General features: G+C 38.9%; 1 protein-coding gene across 7 annotated transcripts in view; it reads left to right on the forward strand.

Annotated features, from left to right (window-relative positions):
• The window catches only part of LOC139464043 (thrombospondin type-1 domain-containing protein 7A-like), a 402,501-nt gene that overhangs the window by 332,605 nt on the left and 45,639 nt on the right, over positions 1-24,257 (forward strand). For all 7 annotated transcript variants that reach the window (XM_071245564.1, XM_071245563.1, XM_071245558.1 and 4 more), the window contains 3 exons: positions 188-453; positions 7,865-7,964; positions 9,767-9,976. In XM_071245564.1, the coding sequence (XP_071101665.1) occupies positions 188-453; positions 7,865-7,964; positions 9,767-9,976 (576 nt within the window). The remainder of the gene's footprint in view (positions 1-187; positions 454-7,864; positions 7,965-9,766; positions 9,977-24,257) is intronic.

The raw sequence follows: 24,257 nt of genomic DNA on the forward strand, positions 1-24,257 counted from the left end.
CTTTCTCAATGGACATATATTTTCCACAAAATAAAAATTATAAGAATGGACTCTGAGTTTGATCTAAGGTTACTACTGATATTTCTAACTAATGTACAAGTTTGTATATACAAGCTGACGTTCTGTGATATTATTGAAATACTGTTCAAAGCGGTGTAAGACAAAAGTCCCTCACTGACTCTTCCAGGTGTTACACAAAGGAACCGGACAGTCATCGAGAACCCGCTAGGTAATGGGCGAAGATGTCCCCCAGAGACTGAACTGCGCCAATCCAAACCTTGCTTCAAGAAAGGCTGCTATCGCTGGATCATTTCCGACTGGTCCGAATGCCAGGCTGAGACTGGAGTTTGTGGAGAGAGCATCCAGACACGGAATGTGTCCTGTGTTGGTGAGGATGGGTTGGCTGTTGAAACAAACAAGTGTCCAGTGGATGTGGCAAAACTAGTGATGAAGGTGAGTAGGGTTTAATAAGCTTATGTGGTCCATCCCGATAGTTCAGCAAAGCCATGTTAAAGTATCAAGTAGACCTGGACAGGTCAGGACCCAGTCAAACACTTAGTTGTGCATGCAAATTTTGTGATTTACAGGTGCTACCTGTAGGACAGGACATGCTTACTCTTCAGAAAACACCTGTTTCCATCGCTGATTTTCGGTGATCCATTCATATAATTTTCACATCTATTTTGCCATTTACACCCAATGGAATCTGTTTCATTGGATAATCAAGACTGGTAGTTCTCTGGCATTTATCTTCGGTATATTTCCATGAAGTGATTTTAACATTTGTTAAGGTTTGCACAGATGCACCAGTATGTGTCTAACGACACTTTCAGAGATTCTCCCCTTTGCCATGCCAGGATCAGTTATTAAAGAGTTCAAATCACAGATTTGTCTGATCATGATTGTTTTGCTCTGTCAGGGTCATGCTCTTGATTGAGTGTTGCACCAAAGTGCCTCTATGTTCCTTCCCAAACCCTTTCTCTCGCTAAGTTCCATTAGATGATCACAGTACAGTAGGCCAGACACAGATCTCTACAAAGTCTGATTGATGTAGGAATACATGAGGCACCTGCCCACAGCTGCCAGGCCCTCTTGAGGGTATCCTTAAGAGAAGAGAAACAACCTTGCTGTTAACAATTCTGCTATTTGTTATTATGTGGGTGATCAAGGGCTGAGAAATAATTTGTTTGGCTATGTACTTCAGTTTTCAGAAGTGAGAAAAGTTATATTTTCATTGCAGTGAACATAACACTTGGATAGAAATATTGTAAAACAAAAGTTACCTCCCTGCAAATTGTCTCCCTTTGTTGTAAATGTCTGGCCCATACACAAACCGTTTACTTCCTTTTTACGTTATTTCCACATCGAAAAGACAAAATAATGACAGATAGTCATTTATGGGGGTAATGTCACTTCTTGCCATTTGTTATTCTCTTGAAAATGTTTTGTAATTAACTGTACATTTCACATTTAACTCATTAATCGAGACTGTTCGTATCGCAAAGCACCATTTTTGTTACTTGACCAGCGTGTATTCTTTTGCTGCCAACAGCTGTCTTGTTACAATAAACCAAATTTTGTGTGACTTTCATGTGTCCCTCAGGCCACAGTTAATTCATGATTAGGTTTTCATCTCAAACGTTGAAAAACACGAGGCAGGAGGTAATATATCGTTTAATTTTTTAACAAATGGTCTGTGCCATATGTATCCATGAAGCATGAAGCAGAAATATTTGGTATAATTACTTCTTACACACTCATTTGAATCATCAGCATCGCTTAAATAATCTCCGGATATAACTGAAAACGTTTTGTGGAGGGTTACATGAGACACAAGGTAGGAGTAAACAGATCAAGATCTATCTATCTATCTATCTATCTGTCTGTCTGTCTGTCTGTCTGTCTGTCTGTCTGTCTGTCTGTCTGTCTGTCTGTCTGTCTGTCTGTCCGTCCGTCCGTCCGTCTATTGTATCTATATATTGTACTTACTCAGCATTCACCTGAAGCTGCTGGAAGAACTAGCCCTGAAACATCATGAGAAAGAATAAAAGAACTTGCTATCCATTAAAGTGACCTGTATTCATGTTCTTCCAACTTCTAAATGCCTGTCAAAGACTTGAGGTATAAGTAGTGAGCAATAAACTAGATGACATCACATGTGACCTTTGTGTTATGTATTAATGCACCCCTGCAAATGTGATAGAAGACAAACTATGCATTGATTCAATGGTAAAATGGTGCAATTTTAGGGAAATAAAATATTGCACTTGTGCATGTTAGATACCATTTATCTTACAGCTTGTTAGATACCTTCAGAAACAGGCGTAAGATAAGTGGTATGTGACCGACGTTTGTCTGGTTATCTCTCTGAACATGGTTATTTAATCCAGACAAGAAAAGAGGCAACACATTTGCAATAGGAGCATTTTATAAGATGAATATGCAATAAAGACATGACCAAGTCAATCGGTCATCATACTGGTATTTCTGCCATGGGGTTAAAACAACGGATCCATCTCTTTCTTATAACATAGTGGCATAAAGGGTTGAAGAAGACAGACACTTGCTAACACCCTCACTTGAATAGGGAGATCATGTTTTACCGGTAAGCACATGCAGACCTAGCCTGCCAGGTTTCTATGTTACCTTCCTGCACTGACAGATTAGGTCACACGACTCGTGCTAATACTGTTTGTTATCCATGAGACACTGACAGATTAGGTGACACTACTTGTCCTAATACTGTTCGTTATCCATGACACATATCCACTGACACATTCATGGCATCAGTCAAACTCCGCAACTCCACAGGCCCTGAATATTCCCACTGTACCCAATTACTCCAAGTAAATCCTGAATCCATACAATGACTACCTTGGACACCCTGGGGAAATGTGTAACTGGAGACATATCACCTCTGTATACCCTCAAAGATGAGGGTTTTGTGGTACGTTTCATGACTTGCAAAACAATCACGGCTATTACCTAGTTTATGGGAATATTTCGGAAATAGCTTAAGGATCCAAAATCTTTTCTTTTAAAATCTCAAAATCTCTTGGATTTGTGGAGACTTTTTGGCTCATGGGCTTGATACGACTGGCAGTCATCAGCTTCCTTGCTATCTGCCTCAAGAACAAGATTCATAAATATGCTGGGGAAAAGGAGAGTGAGAAATTGTTACTTTTTTGTAATGGTCATTAGCATTTGTTTCAGACATGTGTCTTGCTGGAAAATCAATATTACCGGTAATGAAATTAAGGTGACTTTTTTGGTAGTATTTTGATGAAAATCCTTTTGTCAACAGTCATAACATTCTTCTATAGTACTTTGATGGGATTCTTGTTCACTTCAGTCACATCCTGAAGCCTTTTAGAAAATCACCTGATCGGCATTCTTGATCATAAAAGGAGTCCATATGAAAGAGTTATATAATTTGATTGATGTCTTAGATTGTAAAAATTGAAATTATTTGCAAGAACGCCTAGTATTTACCCATAAATTATCAGTTCTGTTTTTTTTCCATTATCAAACAGAAGAGAGGGAATTGTTGATTTGTCTGTGTAGGTGGAAGCACATATTTATACTTACAAAGTTTCACTGTCTCATGAATAATTTTAATTATCATCATTACAGAAGTCAGCAGCAGACAGATAGAACTAGTTTGAGGATAATAGTACTTATGTATAACTCATTTATACTGAGAGTTAAACAATACTCAACATAGTAAATTTAGATTTATGATAAGTGTGTGTGTGAATGCATGAATAAACTACTCATAACTTAAAATATGTTATGTTTTTACTTTATAAATGAATTTTATTTTATGGGCACCAATTTGCTATCACAACATGTCATGACAAAATGGTGCTGTGTGCTGGAGTTATACATTCGACAAAGCATTGTAGAAAATAACAGAGGAAGACAAACATGTCTATATTGCAAACGTAGGGACTGTTAATGCGCAGTTCAGACTGTATCACAACACTTTTCATGTGTTGCTTTTAGTGTAAATTTGTTATGAATATGGAAAGGGTTTTGTTGCTTTTATTCCTTGAATAATGTCCTTGAATAATGTCCTTTGACTGTCTAGCTTCAGGCTAGGTTTATCATCTATTATTGCAGGTGTACAAGATGGTGATGACATTGTCCTCTTGTAAATTGTTTTGTTTTGGAAACACTTGGATAACAATGAAATGCTGTAGTACACACCGTTTTGTCATGATAACATACCATTCTACATTTTAAATGTAATCCAAGAATTGCTACATTTCTGGATTGGGTACTGTTTGGACAGTGAGAATGGCTAACAATAGTCTCCAAGCATGCAGTGGTCATTTGCAAGGAGACTTGAGGTGAGGTGAGGTGGGCTGTCTATAACACATCTCCTGGAAGCATTTGCCTCTCATGAAATATTCAATAGGTGAATAGGTGAATGACTTAGTTACCATAATTTCATCCTTTTGGGTTGAACATATTGATAGGAAAAAATGGCTTCCATATTAATTTTGGATCTTGTTTGGGAAGTTAGATTTATCTTATTTTTCTGACAAGGATATTGATCAGATACTTTTCTAAAAATTAAAACAATAGAAGGTGATTGAAAACCCCAGCTTTCTGCCAAAGAGATTTGTCTTTTTCGTTATGGAAAAGGAAACTGGTTTAACCTAAAAAAGCAGATTGATTGTGTTTTAGAGTACAGAAATAGTCTGTCACATCTCCAGCAGCAAGTATTCTGTTTTGTTTGTTCCTGAACAGATTAGATATTGATATCACATGGAGCATCCTGTAAAACCTGCCCGCTATGCTAATGTGTTCTGTTAAGCATCCCTGCCCTTCATAAACATTTTAAATATGTAACACCAATGCCAGAGAATAACAAGTCTCGATTATCTGCCCAAACAGATTCCACTGGGTTTAAATTGCCAAATGGTGATGAAAATTGTGTGAATGGATCACTTAAAATCATTGATGACACCAGGTGTTCACAGAACACATTACAGAGGGTCAATGCATTGTTCTCAGTTGAGATTGTTTCATCATTCACATTTCCTTTCCCAGTGTATATGAGTGTGATTCCCAGTATATCTGAGTGTTATTCCCAGTATACCTGAGTGTGATTCCCAGTATACCTGAGTGTGATTCCCAGTATATCTGAGTGTGATTCCCAGTATATCTGAGTGTGATTCCCAGTATATCTGAGTGTGATTCCCAGTATACCTGAGTGTTATTCCCAGTATACCTGAGTGTGATTCCCAGTATATCTGAGTGTGATTCCCAGTATATCTGAGTGTGATTCCCAGTATACCTGAGTGTTATTCCCAGTATATCTGAGTGTGATTACCAGTATATCTGAGTGTGATTCCCATTATATCTGAGTGTGATTCCCAGTATACCTGAGTGTGATTCCCAGTATATCTGAGTGTTATTCCCAGTATACCTGAGTGTGATTCCCAGTATACCTGAGTGTTATTCCCAGTATATCTGAGTGTGATTCCCAGTATATCTGAGTGTGATTCCCAGTATACCTGAGTGTGATTCCCAGTATATCTGAGAGTGATTCCCAGTATACCTGAGTGTGATTCCCAGTATACCTGAGTGTTATTCCCAGTATACCTGAGTGTTATTCCCAGTGTATATGAGTGTGATTCCTAGTATACCTGAGTGTGATTCCCAGTATATCTGAGTGTGATTCCCAGTATACCTGAATGTTATTCCCAGTATACCTGAGTGTTATTCCCAGTGTATATGAGTGTGATTCCCAGTATACGTGAGTGTGATTCCCAGTATACCTGAGTGTGATTCCCAGTGTACCTGAGTGTGATTCCCAGTATACCTGAGTGTGATTCCCAGTATACCTGAGTGTGATTCCCAGTATAGCTGATTCCCAGTATACCTGAGTGTGATTCCCAGTATACCTGAGTGTGATTCCCAGTATACCTGAGTGTGATTCCCAGTATATCTGAGTGTGATTCCCAGTATAGCTGATTCCCACTATACCTGAGTGTGATTCCCAGTGTATCTGAGTGTGATTCCCAGTATACCTGAGTGTTATTCCCAGTGTATATCTGAGTGTTATTCCCAGTATACCTGAGTGTTATTCCCAGTGTATATGAGTGTTATTCCCAGTATACCTGAGTGTTATTCCCAGTATATCTGAGTGTTATTCCCAGTATACCTGAGTGTGATTCCCAGTATACCTGAGTGTTATTCCCAGTGTATATCTGAGTGTTATTCCAAGTATACCTGAGTGTTATTCCCAGTGTATATGAGTGTTATTCCCAGTATACCTGAGTGTTATTCCCAGTATACCTGAGTGTTATTCCCAGTATACCTGAGTGTTATTCCCAGTATACCTGAGTGTTATTCCCAGTATACCTGAGTGTTATTCCCAGTATATCTGAGTGTGAATGCTGTCAAACAACTGAAGTAAACATTCTGCCACCCTCTGGGCTCTTTCTCCAAAGCTCTTGTACTTCTTTCAAAATTCACTTAAGCAAATGTTTTGGGTGACAACTTCATGAATAATCAATTGAGAAACGGCAACAATTTTGAGTTGGGACTTATTTAACAACAATGAGTAATTGAAAGTGGTCTACCCACACGTTTAGGTTTCATGTTCTTTCTCATTAAACACATGCATCGATTTAGATGCACAGTTGTGTGGAGCAAGCTAGCTTGGTGGTGTCATGACAAGGCTACAGACTCACTGAGTAATGGAGTTTCATTCAGACTCGACACATACACGATCCATCTCACACATAATTGATGCAGCTTTCTCTGCTGCACTGACATGTTTTCCTGGACAAGATTACACTTCTTTATGTATGTATTCATAGATGAACAATCTCTGTGAATACATGTTTTATTTAACCAAAGTGTTTTATTGTGCAAAACATACTAAAATATGTGGAAAAATAATGCCACTCCACTGAATGTCACCATGATCTGCAGATCATAGCTATGGCGGCCATTTTGAAAATTGGAAATCGCATGTGAAACTTCATTAGTTCAGTTGTCTCTGGAAGGAAGGTGCACAATGAACAATGGCCAACAAACCATGACATCTGCTCACTTAACTTCTCAGTCAGGTCAGCAATGCAATTAAAAAGTAAATAATTCCTTTTGGGAGCTATATTTGATCATTGTTATTGCACTCGGACCCTGTGATACTGCGACATTTATCATATAGCGGTATTTGTGATTTCCAGTGGTTCACAGGGACATGCACCCTAGTGGCTGTCCAAACTTGCAACACAGTGGAACAATCAGATACACACATATACTGTAATGACAGTGTGAGATACAAACTTGCAACACAGTGGCACAATGAGATACACATTATACCATGGTTGCAGTATGGGCCACAGTGTGATGTACCGTATTTCCTCTATTAGACACCCAGTTTCTATTTATTTCAGACAAGCGTTTGACCCGGCGTCAATTAGAGGCCCGGCATCTATTGGAGGCCTGGCTTCTATTAATACCCCCATTTCACTATGACAACGAATGTCCCGAATCGTCACGAAATGGAAATATTTTGTGTTTGTTGATATCCGTAGATATATCTCAATCAATTGATCGACCCAGCATCTATTAGAGGCCCGGCTTCTATTTTTTGCACTGAACAATTGATCCGGCTTCTATTAGAGGCCTGGCGTCTAATAGAGGAAATACGGTATATCAGATAGGTACTTTTTCCACATAAATTACTTTACAGGATTTCAGACATGCCATTATAATTATTCTATTTCCCAGAATAATGCAGGCTGTGTTTCAGAAGAAGTAGAATGTTTTGCCTGATGCAAACTTATACCATAGTGACAGTAGCTGAAGCTTGGCTGATGATCATTATCATATGTTCCAGACGGTTCAGACATGCCATGTGTCGTGTCCAGGGGAGTGTCTCTTGTCCAAATGGTCCCAGTGGAGTGAATGCCATATCAGCTGCCAAGATTTCAGTCACGGTGAGTGAGTGAGTGAGTGAGGGAGTTTGGTTTTACGCCGCTTTTAGCAATATTCCAGCAATATGGGGACACCAGAAATGGGCTTCACACATTGTACCCATGTCGAGAATCGAACCCGGGTCTTTGGCGTGACGAGCGAACACTTTAACCACTAGGCTACCCGACCGCCCCTCAGTCACGGTGAGTACAGCCTTGTAGACGGATGTCCTTGAGAGGACAGACTATCTCATTCTGGTGTTTCCTGCTGCTGGAGGGGGACTCATGTGGGACTCAGTTTTGTTTCGCAGGGACCCAGCAGGTCTGTAATTCATTTTAGTAAAAGGACTCATTGTCTCCAGCAGTATTTCAGAAACTCCAGCAAACTTCATGTTGTCTCTTTCCATGTGATGCCAGACAAATGCGTTTTCTTCTTACACTGACCCAAAATTTCTGAAAGAAAGTGAAATATTAGAATTACGTTTTTTGTTTCATTCATGTTTCATCGTATTTGGTTTATAACTTTTATTTAAAAATATATAACCTCAAATTCACCTAAAATACACAAAAGACATATCTTTAAGATTACCTCCCACCTCTTGGCATCTTGACAAACCTGTGAAGCAGGCCTGATGGACTTTTAAACATGAAACTTTTCCACTTTTAATTACATTATGGCTGGAGTGTCTGACATTTACTTTCTTGAAGTGATGAAGCCTGCGGATTAAAGATGTCTTAATGTGTCATCTACATTACCCAGCAGAGTCGGTGTAGCTTAATGAGGGATTGGTGTGAATGTGGAGTTGAGCCCCTAGCTACTGGTTGAGATGGTGACAAGAATGCTGCAAATGCTTGCAAACTTTCTTCTGAACTACTTCTGAATGTAGCATGTTTTTCTGAGTTCTGTTTGATAAGGAAGCCAATGTATGACACTTATGCCCCTGCTATGTGTAAAGGTATTGGGGAAATATATAGTAGAACCGTCAGGCAGGAGGCTGGAATATGAACAATCAGAAAACTTTGACTCCAAGGAGTCCTCTCCATCACATCCGAAGGCTGAACTTTATGTCCTTGCTAGTAACACCACAGATTCAATGGACCAGTTGTAGTTATCAGGGGAAAAATAATCATAGATACACATATCTGTTCCAACCCTTACCAAGTCATCTCAGCTCAATATCTATCATAACTACTCTCACGTGGACACTTACAACAGTGAGTGAGTGAGTGAGTGAGTGAGTGAGTGAGTATGATTTTACACCACTTTTAGCAATGTTCCAGCTATATCATTGCGAGGAACGCCAGAAATCGGTTTCACACATTGTACCCATGTGGGGAATTAAAACGGATTCTTCAGTGTGACAAGCAAACACTTTAACCAAAAGGCCCCTGCAGCGTCCCCATTTACAATAGATTGTGTGTGTGGGCCCTAGAAGTTCAAGTCACAAGTTTGTCAGTTAACTAGCTGGTGAGTGAGTGAGTGAGTGAGTTGGGTTTAACGCCGCTTTGAACAGTATTCCAGTTATATCACGGCGTGTCAGCTTAATGTTGGAGGAAAAACGAAGTGATGCAGGTCTCAGACGTTTACCACTTCGGTGAAACCCATGAGCATGGGTATGGTGCTGACAAACCTAGAAACATAATTGGGGCGAACCGGGATTCGAACCCACAATCATAGGTTTCTGGCGTGACCAAGGGACGCAACTCTGCACAGCGAATCACAGCGCCTTAGACGACTGGGCCACCCATGTCCCCAACTAAATGGTGAAAATTTGCACCCAAATAATTAAATATGTTTAAACTGTAACACTACCTTTATGTCCCAGATTCCACCCAGAATATCGGGGTGAAGGTTCGATCCCGGGCAATCCTGGCACACCCCCGGCAAGACAATGTGCCGTGCAGTGAGTTGTTGTGGGAGGAGGAGCCCTGCCACGCCCAGAGATGCTACTCCTTCTACTGGTTCAACACAAAATGGAATCGGTACGGGAAGCGAGAGGTGTGGTGTCAGCGATCCGATGGGCTTCATGTCATGGGTGAGTTTCCATGGATTCCTTTTTGGAGCTTTATGTTTTGTTATAAAAACAATTTCATCTTATCATCCGAAACTGGCTTCCACAGGAGATATGGCTTGGGTGATGAAATGAAAGTGCATCACAATGCTTTGCAGTCCATTGTGACATGATCTGGTACAATGACGTCACAATCAAATGATGTAACTAATCTCTGTACTAGATATATTCAAAACACTGGTTACTTTTGTTTACAAACTGAAAAAAGCGGAAGAATGATTTCGGATGATAAATAGAATGCCATCAATGTGTCTTGCAAGCTGAAATAAATCATAAGTCATTGATATATTTGATGTCAGAAAACATTTGGGTTACATTCTGTATTTATTCTTGTAGGGGTAGCTCAGTGGTAAACCCCTTTACACCTTGACTGGGCATGTGACTGAGTTCAAATGTGCCTCTGTTCACCCAGCACGGAATGGGTACCTGATATGTGTGGTGGATGTAAAAACCTTCTTGGCAGCTTGGGTTGTTTACTCCCATGGGAGTTGAGAATGATAACTAGAATGCAAACGGATCCACTGGTCGGGGAACAAATAAAACTGCATTTGATACTAGTACCTGGATACCTGCGGTATGTAAACGTATAATATAATACGAATTATAATTGAAGATCCATAGTGACAATGTTTGAAGCTTATTCTTGACATCCTTGCCATGATAATGCTGGAATATTGCTAAAAGCAGCATAAAACCAATCTCACTCACTCACTCACTCAAATCACATTCATACATCTGTAGAAAAACCAATATTATGACATAGAAGCATAGAGCATAGAAGTGTTAATCATTGCATTAATCATTCTTGGAAGTCATAAATATAGATATAAATATTAATACAATATTTCTTCATTATCAAATGCAAAAATATTAATCCAAGGAAAAGCTTTTAAGACCAAATTTTGAAGATTCCTGATGATATTCATATTTGAATCAAGTTGTGTAAAAATCTGGGGATCATTCTCTGTAATCTTGTCAGATTTGTCACAAGTTGTACTGAATCAATATATTTCGTTCAATGACGTGAAAAACTAATTGGGAGAATTTGAAAGGCTGTCATGTCACGTGGAAATGTTTTTTTGTCTTCCAGCCATACATAAGAGCCTTCAGTCAGTGAAAAAAATCAGTGTAGAAAAGAAAATCCTTTTGCATCGATACACAGGTTCTTATAGTACTCTGAGTTTACTCTCCCGAGAAACACACATGGTTATGACAGCAAAGTAACCATTCATTCAGATAATTTTCTCCACTATATTGCTTTACGTCCAATGGAATCTGTTTCGACAGATGATCGAGACTGGTTGTTTCCTGGCGTTGACGTATTATTTTATCACATGCTGTTTTGGGTTGTTTTTTTGTCATTTGGTCCAAGGACAACTAATCACAAAGTGATCAATAAAATTTACGTAAGGAAAAGTTAATTCCGTTTTTTATTCCGGGATATAGTGATCACAATGTCTGTCTGTCTATCGGTCAGACAAAAAAGTTGCCGAACTCCATTTCCTATTGCATCAGAACAGGGGGATATGTCATCTCCTGATGACTTGTTTAAATTCACTATTGAGCTTCGATGCATGCACAGATGATGGTTTAGTTTTACTATCATGATGGGTGATGAAGTAAATGTGGAAGGTTGCTAAATCAATTTATTGTTTTTCTTGACATGATTTGTGGTAACTCAAGTAAATCAAAGTGACAAAACCCTTTCCATATTCACTAGAAAAGTCGATGGTATGACTGTTTGACTTGCTTTGACGGTATGCCTCAGTCACACATGGTTGAACATCTTTCTTCCTGACATCCCACAAAAAACACCCGATCCTTGGTCATCAATAAGATCTAGAACCTTGGGGCACCTACTATTGATTTAATAAGAAAATTAAATGGGCTGGCAACAAACAAAATGCCCTCCATTAATAAATCACCTTCCCTTGTGGGAAAAGAAAAAGCATTTTCTCCCAAGCCAGACTTAATGCTTTACCATCTGGTGTCGATACCCTTTTACTCAGGGAAACTTTCAGGAGAACACGGGCTAATCACATAAACCTGCCTGAGGCATTTATACATGGAAGTTTCACTGAAAACATTAAAGCTACCTTCCTATCTGTGTCCTATATCACATGACTCGGACATAGGACCAATTAGTGGGATGTGGTGCTGTGTTCTTCAAACCTGATTGATTCCAGCAAAGATGAGAAGAATACAGTAAGATTATAGTCTGTCCATGGTAATTAACTAGGTGTTCTCCACACAGCGATTAGTCCATCCAATATGGCTTCTATCATTTCTTTACGCGGGCGTATATCTATATAGTATCCTGTTGTATGTTATTGAATCTTGTTCGCATTTTATTTTCTGTTTGAGTCTACTATTCCAGCACTGATCTCTTGGACAGTGTAGGTCAGTTTCCTCAAGTTTTGAGTAACTGTGAAGAATTTCAATAGATACAATCAAGAATTTACTTTGGTGCTGCAATATACAGTGTGAGAGAGAGAGAGAGAGATTCTGCGATTCTGCTGATGTTCGGGGAATAGATTCACATACCAAATAGTTATCTCTGATCACTGGTGGGTAGATAGAGTTTATACAATACACAACTGATTATAAACACGACTGATTATTCTCTATCAAAAACCTGGATCACTTCTAAACCTGGATCAGAAAGTGGATGCCTTCTTATGACTTTTTTTGCATCTCCTGTCTAAGTCATGGACTTAACTGTGTCACAGAGACAACGGAACACACATCCATGATATCATGATATCAAGCATCAACATCCGTCCATGATGTCCTGTTCTTTGATGCTGTGATTTGACCCAAGCGGTAAACATCCACAATCTCCATATCTTGGGATCAGCCGTCATACTTGGATGTCATCCTTGTTGATGTCTCCCGCATTATGTCTTATTCATACCCTTCTTTTTTACAGGAGACATGGCTGGATTATTAGTGTTTTGTCGACGCTTTTAATATTTTGTCTTATTCATACTTTTTTCATGAAAATAAGAGCTACAATATGCTTTCCATAATGATAAAAAATCTCCATTGTAAAGTCCATTGTACGATTAAGAAAAGTGATGGTACCAGGTGTTTGCAAAAAGGTGAGCTTATCCTTCCCCGTCGATGGAAACTGTCACAACACATGCAATTGTTCCCTGAAAAACCTCACAAAACTTAAGGTCAGTCACATTGGACATCAGTTTGGATGGATTACTCAGGATTCCACAGGAACCCGGTGCAGACACAGAGATATCTGTGTGACGGATGCATTCCTGTCTTCAGCCCTGTCACAGGTACAAACAAACAAACAAACAAACAAACACTTTGTGCCAACACTCATATAGTTGGTTGGTTGGTTGGTTTGTTGTTTTACGCCACACTCATCAATATTCCAGCTATATGACCGCAGTCTGTAAATAATCAAGTCTGGACCAAACAGTCCAGTGATTGACATCATAGTGACGAAATTGTGTCTTCTCCCGAGCCTAATAGGCAGGATCCATTACAAGCCGACTGAGAGGATAGGCATGACTGGGAGAGAAGCCCCATCAAAGGCTGGCATCTATAAGAGGTTATAGCCAAGATGAAGACGCCTATCTTGGCGGTTCATTGCTTCCCTGTCATACGATATGAAGTCCTCAAGTACAGCGAGATGTGGTGTCACGTTCAGAGGAGCCATATATCATGTCTGAAAGAATATATTTTAGTACGTCTCATTCTTTCTTAATTAATTTTTAAATTGATTTTTATATTGATAAATTTGGGATAACATGAAAAGGAAAGCTCCCTTTATTTTAGGAATGTGAAAAGTGCTTGTGAGGGAGTGGAACAAGTCATTCATGTTAAATGTTAACAGGTGTGTCTTTAATGTTGGTGCATGGACAGGAAGAGTTATTTGAAGAAATCAAAACTTTGAAATGTGAATACAACTAGTGATTTAAGAGAAGTGCCTTCTAAGTGAATGTTCTCCAGAATACTCATTTAGATTCTGACCAGTATGAAACTTCCCTGACAACCACATTATAAACTCATTTCTACATGTCTTTGTGCAAATTGTGAACAATTTGATCAAAGATAACTGCTTCAACACCTCATCTCATCCTACAACAAGTATTTCTCCATCAGCATTGACAGTCAAATTACGGCTTTTGAGAACATCAGAATATTTCAACACTGTAAAATTACACAGCAGGGGAACTCTTGGTATCTAGATCTGAAATCATCAAGAACCACTTCTATGGTAAAACAGCAGGAAAGTCAGGTTGAGATGGGTCCTTGCTGTTACGAAGGTGAGGCCCACCGCAGTTGCTGTATTGATTGTGAAGGATATGACTGTGAGGACTGCAGGCATCTGAATGCAATGATGGCCACATGTAGAGCGTTCACAACGTTCCTGTTCTTATCTCTGTGATTTCTTAATGGATTTATGGATGTTTCCTTGAAGTGATATTTGAAAAGGTGGGTGGAAGTTCCGTGCTTGTTTGAAAAGGTAGGTAGCAATTGTGTGCTTGTTTGAAATATAATACCTTATGTGGCTTTAATGGAACACTTGGTTAGAAATCAATGCAGTAATATACTTTAAGTCGTTTTGAAGTGTTGGTGATGTCTTCAGGCAGAGTTAGAGAAGAAAATCAAGCAGTGCAGACTTTATAAATGATGGTTTTGTATATTTATGTAGTACTCAGGATTTTCTAAGGACCACACTTTGAGTAAAGATGATCTTACCTGGACTGTCGGAACACAACGTCAGTGGTTCTTCACCCATGAAGTGGGCTGAACATTCAATGGAACTTATCTTATCAGAACCGAAATATATGATTTTAAAGTACATTTGTTAGCTTTGTTTCTTTCTTCCCGAGAGTGTTGTCACTGCAAACAGAAACACATAGTCATGTAGTCATTGATGTATAGGATTTCAGTGGCTTAGAGTAGGAAAGTTGTTTTTTTATAATGGGATTTTGTGACATGTGATGTGTGGATCATACATTAATTTATGAAGATTAAGTTGTGATGGTAGATTTCTTCTCTTCTGTGTTAAGACGTTCAAATTGTTGTTCCTGTGGAAATACAGGGTCGCTGGTCCTGAATTCCCAATTGTACAACATCAAGGATCAGATGACGGTTAAATAGTGAACTGGTGAAAACCAAGTACACTATACGGACACAGTATTATTGTAAATGTTGGGCAAAGTGCTTGATGGATCACATGGCAATAACATATTCTTAACTGTGACCAAGCTAGGTTTACTAGGAGGTAATATATGTGAAGGATAAAGCACCAGCCCGAGGTTATGGTCAAGGAAGTAAGACAGAGGCCAGAGGGTATTGGCATTGCTGATACTCCATTGCCGATTGTTCTCACCTATAAACCTTCTAAATGCAAGAAATAACAGAAAAAAATAAGAAAATATTGAGATATCTCATAGTGAAACAATACAGTGTGTCGGGGTATCAAGGGATGCGATCAAACATGCAAACAGAAGAAACATGTGCAGCAGAGACAAAACTAAGTCATGACATTAAAAATTGAATGTTCTTTCACCACCTGCCCTGATGGCTCAGTTGGAAAACAGTAGGTTACAAAACTCAACACGAAATGTGAGGTTGCAGGTTCAATTACTGTGATCGATAATGAAAACGTTTCAATTCTTGTCCATTTTAGAACATTGGACGGTTGATACACTAAGTCCAAATTCCATCCGCTACTCAAATTATGAGGTCTTTCTTGGAAAAAGTAAAACTCCCAAGAGGTTATTACAAGATAGAAAGATCTAGACAATACAAGAGGCAAAAGTGGTTCAAGGACGGGTCACGAGCCTTGATTTTGTTAAGTCAGCTCTGACAGCTGATAAGCTTTGGGTTATACTTGAATACCAGAAGCTGGTAAAGGATGTAGTGAGACTTTGATGGGATTTGTGTAAAAGTTCACACAACCAGATATGGTTGTGCTGCCTGGGATGCCATCGGTATGTAGGTCATTGCAACCAAATATGGTTGCCCACAGTCTGGGATGACATCGGTATATAGGTCATTGCAACCAAATATGGTTGCCCACAGTCTGGGATGACATCGGTATGGGATGAAATAGGTCATTGCAACCAGATTGTGTACATTTGTCATATATTTTGTCATTTGATTCTTGTGGATATGAGCAACCAACGTGACAAAGCAACCCCGATTTAGTCAATTCTTTCTGCTAGTATGCATTCTTAGGATCTATGCCGATCCTCGATCTATCAACCTGGTACAGTGTATCATCACTTTACGTTGTAAATCACACCCTCTGTGTTCTCTACCTGCTTGTTCTGTTACTGGAAGTTTGGGCTGAGGATGTGTAGACTGAATACTTCCGTACTGATCATGTATTGACCTTGTAAGGCTCTTGCCAGCCAGGTTTCCTTGCAGACTGTTCCAGTGCACATTCACTGATGGAATGTTCTCAGACACAGTTGTACATTCTACAAAAACATTTCTCTTTTCTAACATCATTTTGCTCTTGGCAGTCTTACATAATTATTCAGAAAATGCAATCAGACATATTCTGCAAGGATTTGTTTAACATAATGGGGTCTTTTTATTTTTTTTTGATCATGTACTTTTTAAAATCAGTTATTTGCAAATTTCTTTTTCAAAATTATAGTGGAATTCTAGAAGTTACGAATGATTGTTTTTTACACTTCGGTAGATCCTCAGTTGATTTATTGATTGAGGTGCTCTTGAATATATAATGGTGTTAAGCAGGGGTCCGGAAACCGTCATATGCGCCGGACATGTCCGATTGGGAATCTCAAATGTCCGGTTTAAAATATTGCTTACCGGACATTTAAATTTTTCTGTCCGGACATTTTAAAAAGTATTGTCCGGACATTCTTAAATTTTGACCGGACATGATCAACAGTTAGGACTGAGCAATTTCTGTCTGCAGTTGTAACACAAAGAAGATTATCTACACTGACAAGCTTTGTTTGTTTTGATTGCTGTAAATACATCGTACTTAGAATGATAGTCCAATCGGTCAATCACTGTAATAGGCAATAAACTGAGTTGACACTGATTAATCGAGGATTTATTACTGAGAACATCTTGTTAATTTGAGTAAAGTGTGTTTACAACTGTACATAAATACCTTGCATCATCGATGTACCTCATTATCCTCACAATGCTACGATACGTAACCTCAGACAAGAAGCGAAAGCGTGACGACAGCCAGTCGACCGATGCAGATCAGTCGAGCGGATCTGCCAAACCCTCAAAGTCTGAATGATCATTTTGTAAGTCGTGGCTAACGACTTTCACTTGGTTGACATACAACAAGGATTTGCAGATTTTATTGTTTTCAGTAGCTAGTCGTATATTGAATCTTGATTGACCGCCATTTTGCTTTCTGTGACGATCGATATCAAATTTTTTTATGGTCAATAATTAAGTACAGATGAAAAAGTATTCAAATAACTATTGCTATCAACGATAGTTTAGGATTTATGATTATATTATCTGTCTTGTTTTTAAATAATCTTTAGTTTAAAAAAACACTTTTCCCACAAGGTCACGTGATAACCAAATATGGGATAATAGTCTCGATCCAAATGTTACAACGCGTACACTTGAGCAGACTCATGAATATTAATTAGACCGTTCACAACGTTGACAGATCGTTATTATAACAGAAACAAACGTATGTTTTCCATATATATCTAAAATGATATTATTTGTTATTAATTGTCCGGTGAATTAAACAATTTAAATTGAAACAATTCATAATTCATCATATTATGAATACGTAACAACTTGTAATTTGTGTGTAAAAAGTCGTACTAAAACACACTGTTTGAAGGGGGCGTGGCATAAATGTTAATGTCCGATTGGGATTTTAAATTTTCCGGACCCCTGGTGTTAAGAGTAAAAACTATGGGTGAACAGTGTGAGGATATGTATCCATCTCTTGTCAACTGTTCAGGTGTGGCCCACCTTACTTTGCTCAAGAATCCGCCCAGGGGTAACGGCAGAATAATAAATAATAAAACAGATTGGATAAAGATATAAATAAGTCCAAATTCTTACATAGACAAAAGCATGACATAAAAAGTTATATTTCAGATTATTGACTTGTCCTTGCATGTGTTTGTCATTGGTGCCACTGGAGGGGCCATAGAAATACATCCATTAAGTCGTGTGAAATTCTTGGTGTTAGAATAGGTCTTCAGCAACACATGCTTGTCACAAGAGACTAATAAGATCGGTTGATCAGGATCACTGACTTGGTTGATGGATGTCATTGTATCCCAATTGTGTAGATCGATCTATCAATCACTGGAGTGTCTGGTCCAGACTTGATTATTTGCAAACTGCCTTCATATAGCAGGAATAAGTAAAGTAAACAGGTTCCTTAGTTTTAAATTAATGATTCTAGATGGCCAAAAAGAAGCTGTCAGGCCTTTCTCTTTTCCAAAAAAAGATTAATTTAAATTGTCATCAACATGAAATTTTTACTTGAACTTCCGCATCCCTGGATTAGTCTTCTGTAGGAAGCATCCATGAGTGGGTCCTGTCCACATTTTCAAAGGATCTGAAATATTTTTGTTGTTGTAAGGCTTTGTTTGATCACCTCTGATCTTCTTGTCAGTGTCATGTCTTTGTAAACTAAGTGGCATCAACTTGACATCATCAACAAATGGCGTTTCCAGTTACTGTTAGTTACTGTAATTAACTGACTCTTACTGACGACGTCCATACACAAAATGACCCTTAATTCCGTCCTCCACAGCAGACTAGCAATTGACATAGCTGAGAGACACGGCAAATTATTTCACTTGGACTAAATCTGACATGTTCCATCTGTGGTTACTGCTTCCTTGATTGATGGGCATATTGATTCACATACTCAGCACCCTGCAACCAGCAGGAAATGCTTACTCTGGCGTCTTCACTTGTTGCCTTTATGCTCAGTGGACTGTGTTTCAGCAGAAAATCAAGACTTTTTATATTCTGGCATTGACATTTTGATTTATATGTCGAGTTATAGGTTACATGCACCCTGCTCTAAACTGGCATTGTCCACAGGTGCCTACGTCTGTCGTACTAATTCACGTCCGAGAGTGTCCCGGAGAAATATATTAAACCAATTCAAGACATTGTTGATTCATATTTTCATTCAAACGATGATTCATTCTTGATATATTGAAACAACGATTCAGACTAGATATATTCTAACAATAATTCATTTAGGTTGTCACTTATATTTATTATTTTACATTGTAACAATAATTGTTTCCTTATAAATTCTAATTATTCGTAATCCATTGTACGATTCTGACTATATCATGTGCATGTGTTTATGAATTGCTACCATACAGTGATGATGCCAGGTGCTTGTATCCTGCCCCTCTGTAGCAATAATCACAAACACATGCAATGGCAAGTCAAGTGTTCACCTGAAGAAAGCCAACAAACCCAAATTTAAAGATTAGGTTTTCTGAAAGAAAAGAACGAAAAGTACTTGCATCCTCATAAATGTACGTTTTGATTGAAAACCACGCAATATGGTGAACATAACATTTGGCAAACAAAATCAATTTTTAAAAAGTATGGCAGTCAAAATGAGACATGGAACTGGACTTTGTTTGCCCTATAATTGGTAACCTCATCGGTGCCTCCTGTGCCTTGCTGCTACAGCTGTGGGGCCTGTCAGTCCAATGTGATGGCCGTGTTGAGATCATTATGATTAGTAAGGAGTTTTTTTTATAATTGTGAAAAAACAGCTGGCTACCTAGCAGTTCGTCTCATTTTCCCAGTTTCAAGGTTTATTTGTCAGCACTAGGCCTGGCTCGTGGGCTTCACCATTGTGCTTCTGGTGGAGCTTTTCTCCCACACTGAGTAGACACACTGTCATATAACATACATGATTATCAAAGCAGTGTTAACCCCAAGCTCAAATCATTCCCACTTTGAGATTGACATCCTCCACTAATTACCTATTGGAAAACTACAATACTGACAGACTGATGGACGCAAGTCATGGCCTGCCTGTTCACAATCTTGTTTCCACCACTAATGACACCAGAATTTGTTCATGAACATGTTCGTGAATAATACTTTGGAATAGGCCCATTTACAGCCTCAGACGTATCCAGGCCAACAAACCTGATCTTGTCCTCTTTGATAAATCCAATGTAGTCCTTTATATTATTGAATTTTTTGTCCCCTTTGACACTAATGTGATTGACAAGATTGAGGAAAAACATGACAAATATGCGGAGCTCGCTTTCGAAATGTCACGTTATTTATTTTTAAGAAAGAGAATGAAATTGATTTTCTTGGCCAGATGGTTGTGTATTGATATGCTGTAGTAGAAAGCTCTGTTGCTTGTACCTCTTTACCAAGACATAAAGGCAGATGTTGGTGTGTCAGTCGACATCGACTATTCACTGTATGTCACTGCTCCAGTTGGTGCACCTTGACCAGCTGCTGGACCAATCTGTAAGTCATTTTAATAAGCACTCCTTACAAACACTGAAAATAGACATGATGATCTGTATTTTATTGTGTAGATAACAATTTTTTACAGAAAACAGCAGTGTAGAAGGGTATATTATAAACAAAATGTAAACTTCACCAAATGTTAGAACAAAGTTTGTTCACCAATACTCATTCACTGGCAACAAATTTAACCTGTATCAACTTTCTCAGTGCCCTGGGCGCTTATTATGTTGAATATGGTAAGTCAGACTGGAACCATCAGCCAAAGAGCAAAGAGGTTTACACTTATAACTGGAATCTCTTCAATACAGTTTATAGTGCTCCAGGGGGGGAACGGGTGGCCCATTCGTCTAAGGCGCCGCGATTCGCTGTGCAGAGTTGCGTCCCTTGGGCATGCCAGAAACCTATGATTGTGGGTTCGAATCCCGGTTGGCCCTGATTATGTTTCTAGGTTTGTCAGCACCATACCCGTGCTCGTGGGTTTCACCGAAGTGATAAATGTCTGAGACCTGCATCACTTCAGGCTTTCCTCCCACACGAAGCTGACACGCCGCGATATAACTGGAATACTGTTAAAAGCGGCGTTAAACCCAACTCACTCACACTCACTATAGTGCTCCAATAAAACTGGTGAGGCAGTTTTTATTGGACAACAAAGATCCTTTCAGACTAATGAAAGTGATATGTCAAGTCACTAATTCCTTTACTGCACAGTGCATCTAAAACCATATCACATCTAAAAACATTAATTGAATGTAGCACACTTAATGAACCAGTTTAATGCGGGAAAGCATATCGTCTCCATTAATTGAAATTAAAAAAACCTCAGAGTTCACTACAATTAATTTCTTTTTTTTATGTCTCTGCTATTCATTGCAAGCCTGTCTCAGAACTTGCAGAGTAATTGGCAGAGAGGTGGTGAGTTCAAATGGTGTTGAGCTTCGCGTTGAAGATTATTGTACTTATATAGTGATGTGCGTGTGTGTGTCTGTCTGCTTGTACTAGTCAGGACAAATGCTGATTTTATAGTGCTGTCCCAATGAGACACTATGCCGTGCATGCATGTTAGAGAGTGTGTGTAACATATAGCCAAAGATGCCCAAGGACATGCAAGGTACATGAAAAGATGTCATTTGTTGTAAAGGCAGTTGTACATGATTATCTGAGTTGAAGAGTTTATTGGTCTTGGATCTGTAACAAATCTGTAACCGAGAGGTCAAAGGCATGTAAGACATTCTCCAGAACATGTCCAGTTGCCCCTTTAGGGGCTAGTAATGTGAACCCATTCACAGGGATCAAATAGTTCATGACACACACAAGCCATGGGTATCCAGGATAATGACCAACAACAGTAATTTGGAAATACTCTGTCACATGTTGAAAGACTTCACAACATGAAGCACTGCTCTAGGCCTGCCATCCACCCAATGCATTCATGGGGTAGCCCATCAGTTCAACAGTCTTTGCCTAATCAGGTACGATGGGGGTAGCCCATTGGTTATAGAGTTTTGCCTGATCAGCTAGGATGGGGTATTCAAATGGTAATAGAGTTTTTGCCTGATGAGGTATGATAGTGGTAGCTCAATGGTTATAGAGTTTTCACCTGGTCAGCTAGGATGGGGTATTCAAATGGTAAAAGAGTTTTTTCCTGATGAGGTATGATAGTGGTAGCTCAATGGTTATAGAGTTTTGCCTGATCAGCTAGGATGGGGTATTCAAATGGTAATAGAGTTTTTGCCTGATGAGGTATGATAGTGGTAGCTCAATGGTTATAGAGTTTTCACCTGGTCAGCTAGGATGGGGTATTCAAATGGTAAAAGAGTTTTTGCCTGATGAGGTATGATAGTGGTAGCTCAATGGTTATAGAGTTTTCACCTGGTCAGCTAGGATGGGGTATTCAAATGGTAAAAGAGTTTTTGCCTGATAAGGTATGATAGTGGTAGCTCAATGGTTATAGAGTTTTCACCTGGTCAGCTAGGATGGGGTATTCAAATGGTAAAAGAGTTTTTGCCTGATGAGGTATGATAGTGGTAGCTCAATGGTTATAGAGTTTTCACCTGGTCAGCTAGGATGAGGTATTCAAATGGTAATAGAGTTTTTGCCTAATCAGGTACGATGGAGGTAGCCCAATGGTTATAGAGTTTTCACTTGGGTAGTTGCTGTGAAGTATCTGTGAAGTACAGAAAACGTCTCATGATCTTGATTTTTCTCAGGGAAGAAATACTTTTAGTTGCTTCTGATTTTGTTGTTATGATTCTGTTTATACTGTTACATATAGGTATGTGTTTTAGAATGAATGACAGTGGTCTCACAGTATTAAACAAAGTGATGAAGAAGTGGGTATCTTATTGGGGAAAAAATTAGAAAAAAACAATATTTGCAGTCTTTCTCTTTAGCGTCATCATCTGCTGGAAGCTTCACTTTTTTTCTTGTAAGACAAAGGGAGTTAATTTCAGCACAGCCTGTGTATCAAGCAGAAGGGACATGACTCTAGATATATTTTGAAAGGAATTTGGAACGGTTTAGCAAAATATCAATGTCAAATTGAGAATCAGAAATTTTATGGATGATGTTTTAATTTTTCATGTATGATGCATCGGCAGAAAAAAAATAAGTGTAAATTAGGTTTAATATTTTTCTACTATTTTGAAGAATGAGTGAGTGAGTGAGTGAGTATGGTTTTACGATGCTTTTAGCAATATTTCAGCAATATCACGGCGGGGCACACTGGAAAATGGGCTTCACACATTGTACCCATGTGGGGAACTGAACCCGGGTCTTTGGCGTGACAAGCCAATGCTTTAAACACTAGACTACCTCACCGCCCCTAATTTTGAAGAAGATTGGGTCAGCGTATCCATCATCAACAAATAACGAACTAATGACCTGTGAAGATCCATCTTAATGTTCTCTGACATAAAATGATCAGAGACCCATGAAGATCCGGGGTAGAATAGGTCTTCAGCAACCCATGCATGCCATAAGAGGCGACTGTGTTTGTTGTAAGACGCGACTAACGAGATCGGGTGGTCAGGCTCACTGACCTTGTTGATGCTTGTCATCATATCCCAATTGCGTGGATCAATGTTCATGATCACTGGATTATCTGGTCCAGACTCGATTATTTACAGACCGCCGTCATATAGCTGGAATACCGCTGAGTGCAGTGTTAAACAGCAAACAAATAACATGTTCAGAGTATACCTAAAGAGGAGATGAGTACATCTCCCGCCACAACAAAGTGTTACAACTCGTTAAGGGGTCAAGTGCTGGCTTACCTGTATTAGTCCAATCCTTTGGGCTGGATAAACCTCTGACTGGGTCAGCCTGTTCATCCAAGTCACAACTGTAGCTATTGATGCAAACAATAGATGCCGGTGTACTTGGATCTCAGCAGGGAATATATCTTCGTAATGCACAACAAAACAACCAAACTAAAACACATTCTGCTCCTTGATATTATCGGTTATATACCATCTCTCCTCACTGTGATAATGGAAAACATTTCTTTTTCTGCAGTCAATGAGAATCTGTCAAACTTTTTTTATAGATCTTCGAAGATTGATCTTCTTGTATGAACAGGCCAATACCAGTAATACCAATTGGCTTTTTTTATCACTATTGTGCTGTTTTATTTGTTATTCTTATTAATGCATATTATGACAGAAAATATTTTTAAGACACGAATTACTAGTTGCCCAGGATACAACTGTAAAAGCCCAAACTTTTTAACATAACATGGAATCAAAATTTGATATCTTCATTATTG

The sequence above is a fragment of the Haliotis cracherodii genome, unplaced genomic scaffold (genome assembly GCF_022045235.1).
Source record: "Haliotis cracherodii isolate W230 unplaced genomic scaffold, xgHalCrac1.p SCAF_16, whole genome shotgun sequence".
NCBI classification, from domain to species: Eukaryota; Metazoa; Mollusca; class Gastropoda; order Lepetellida; family Haliotidae; genus Haliotis; species Haliotis cracherodii.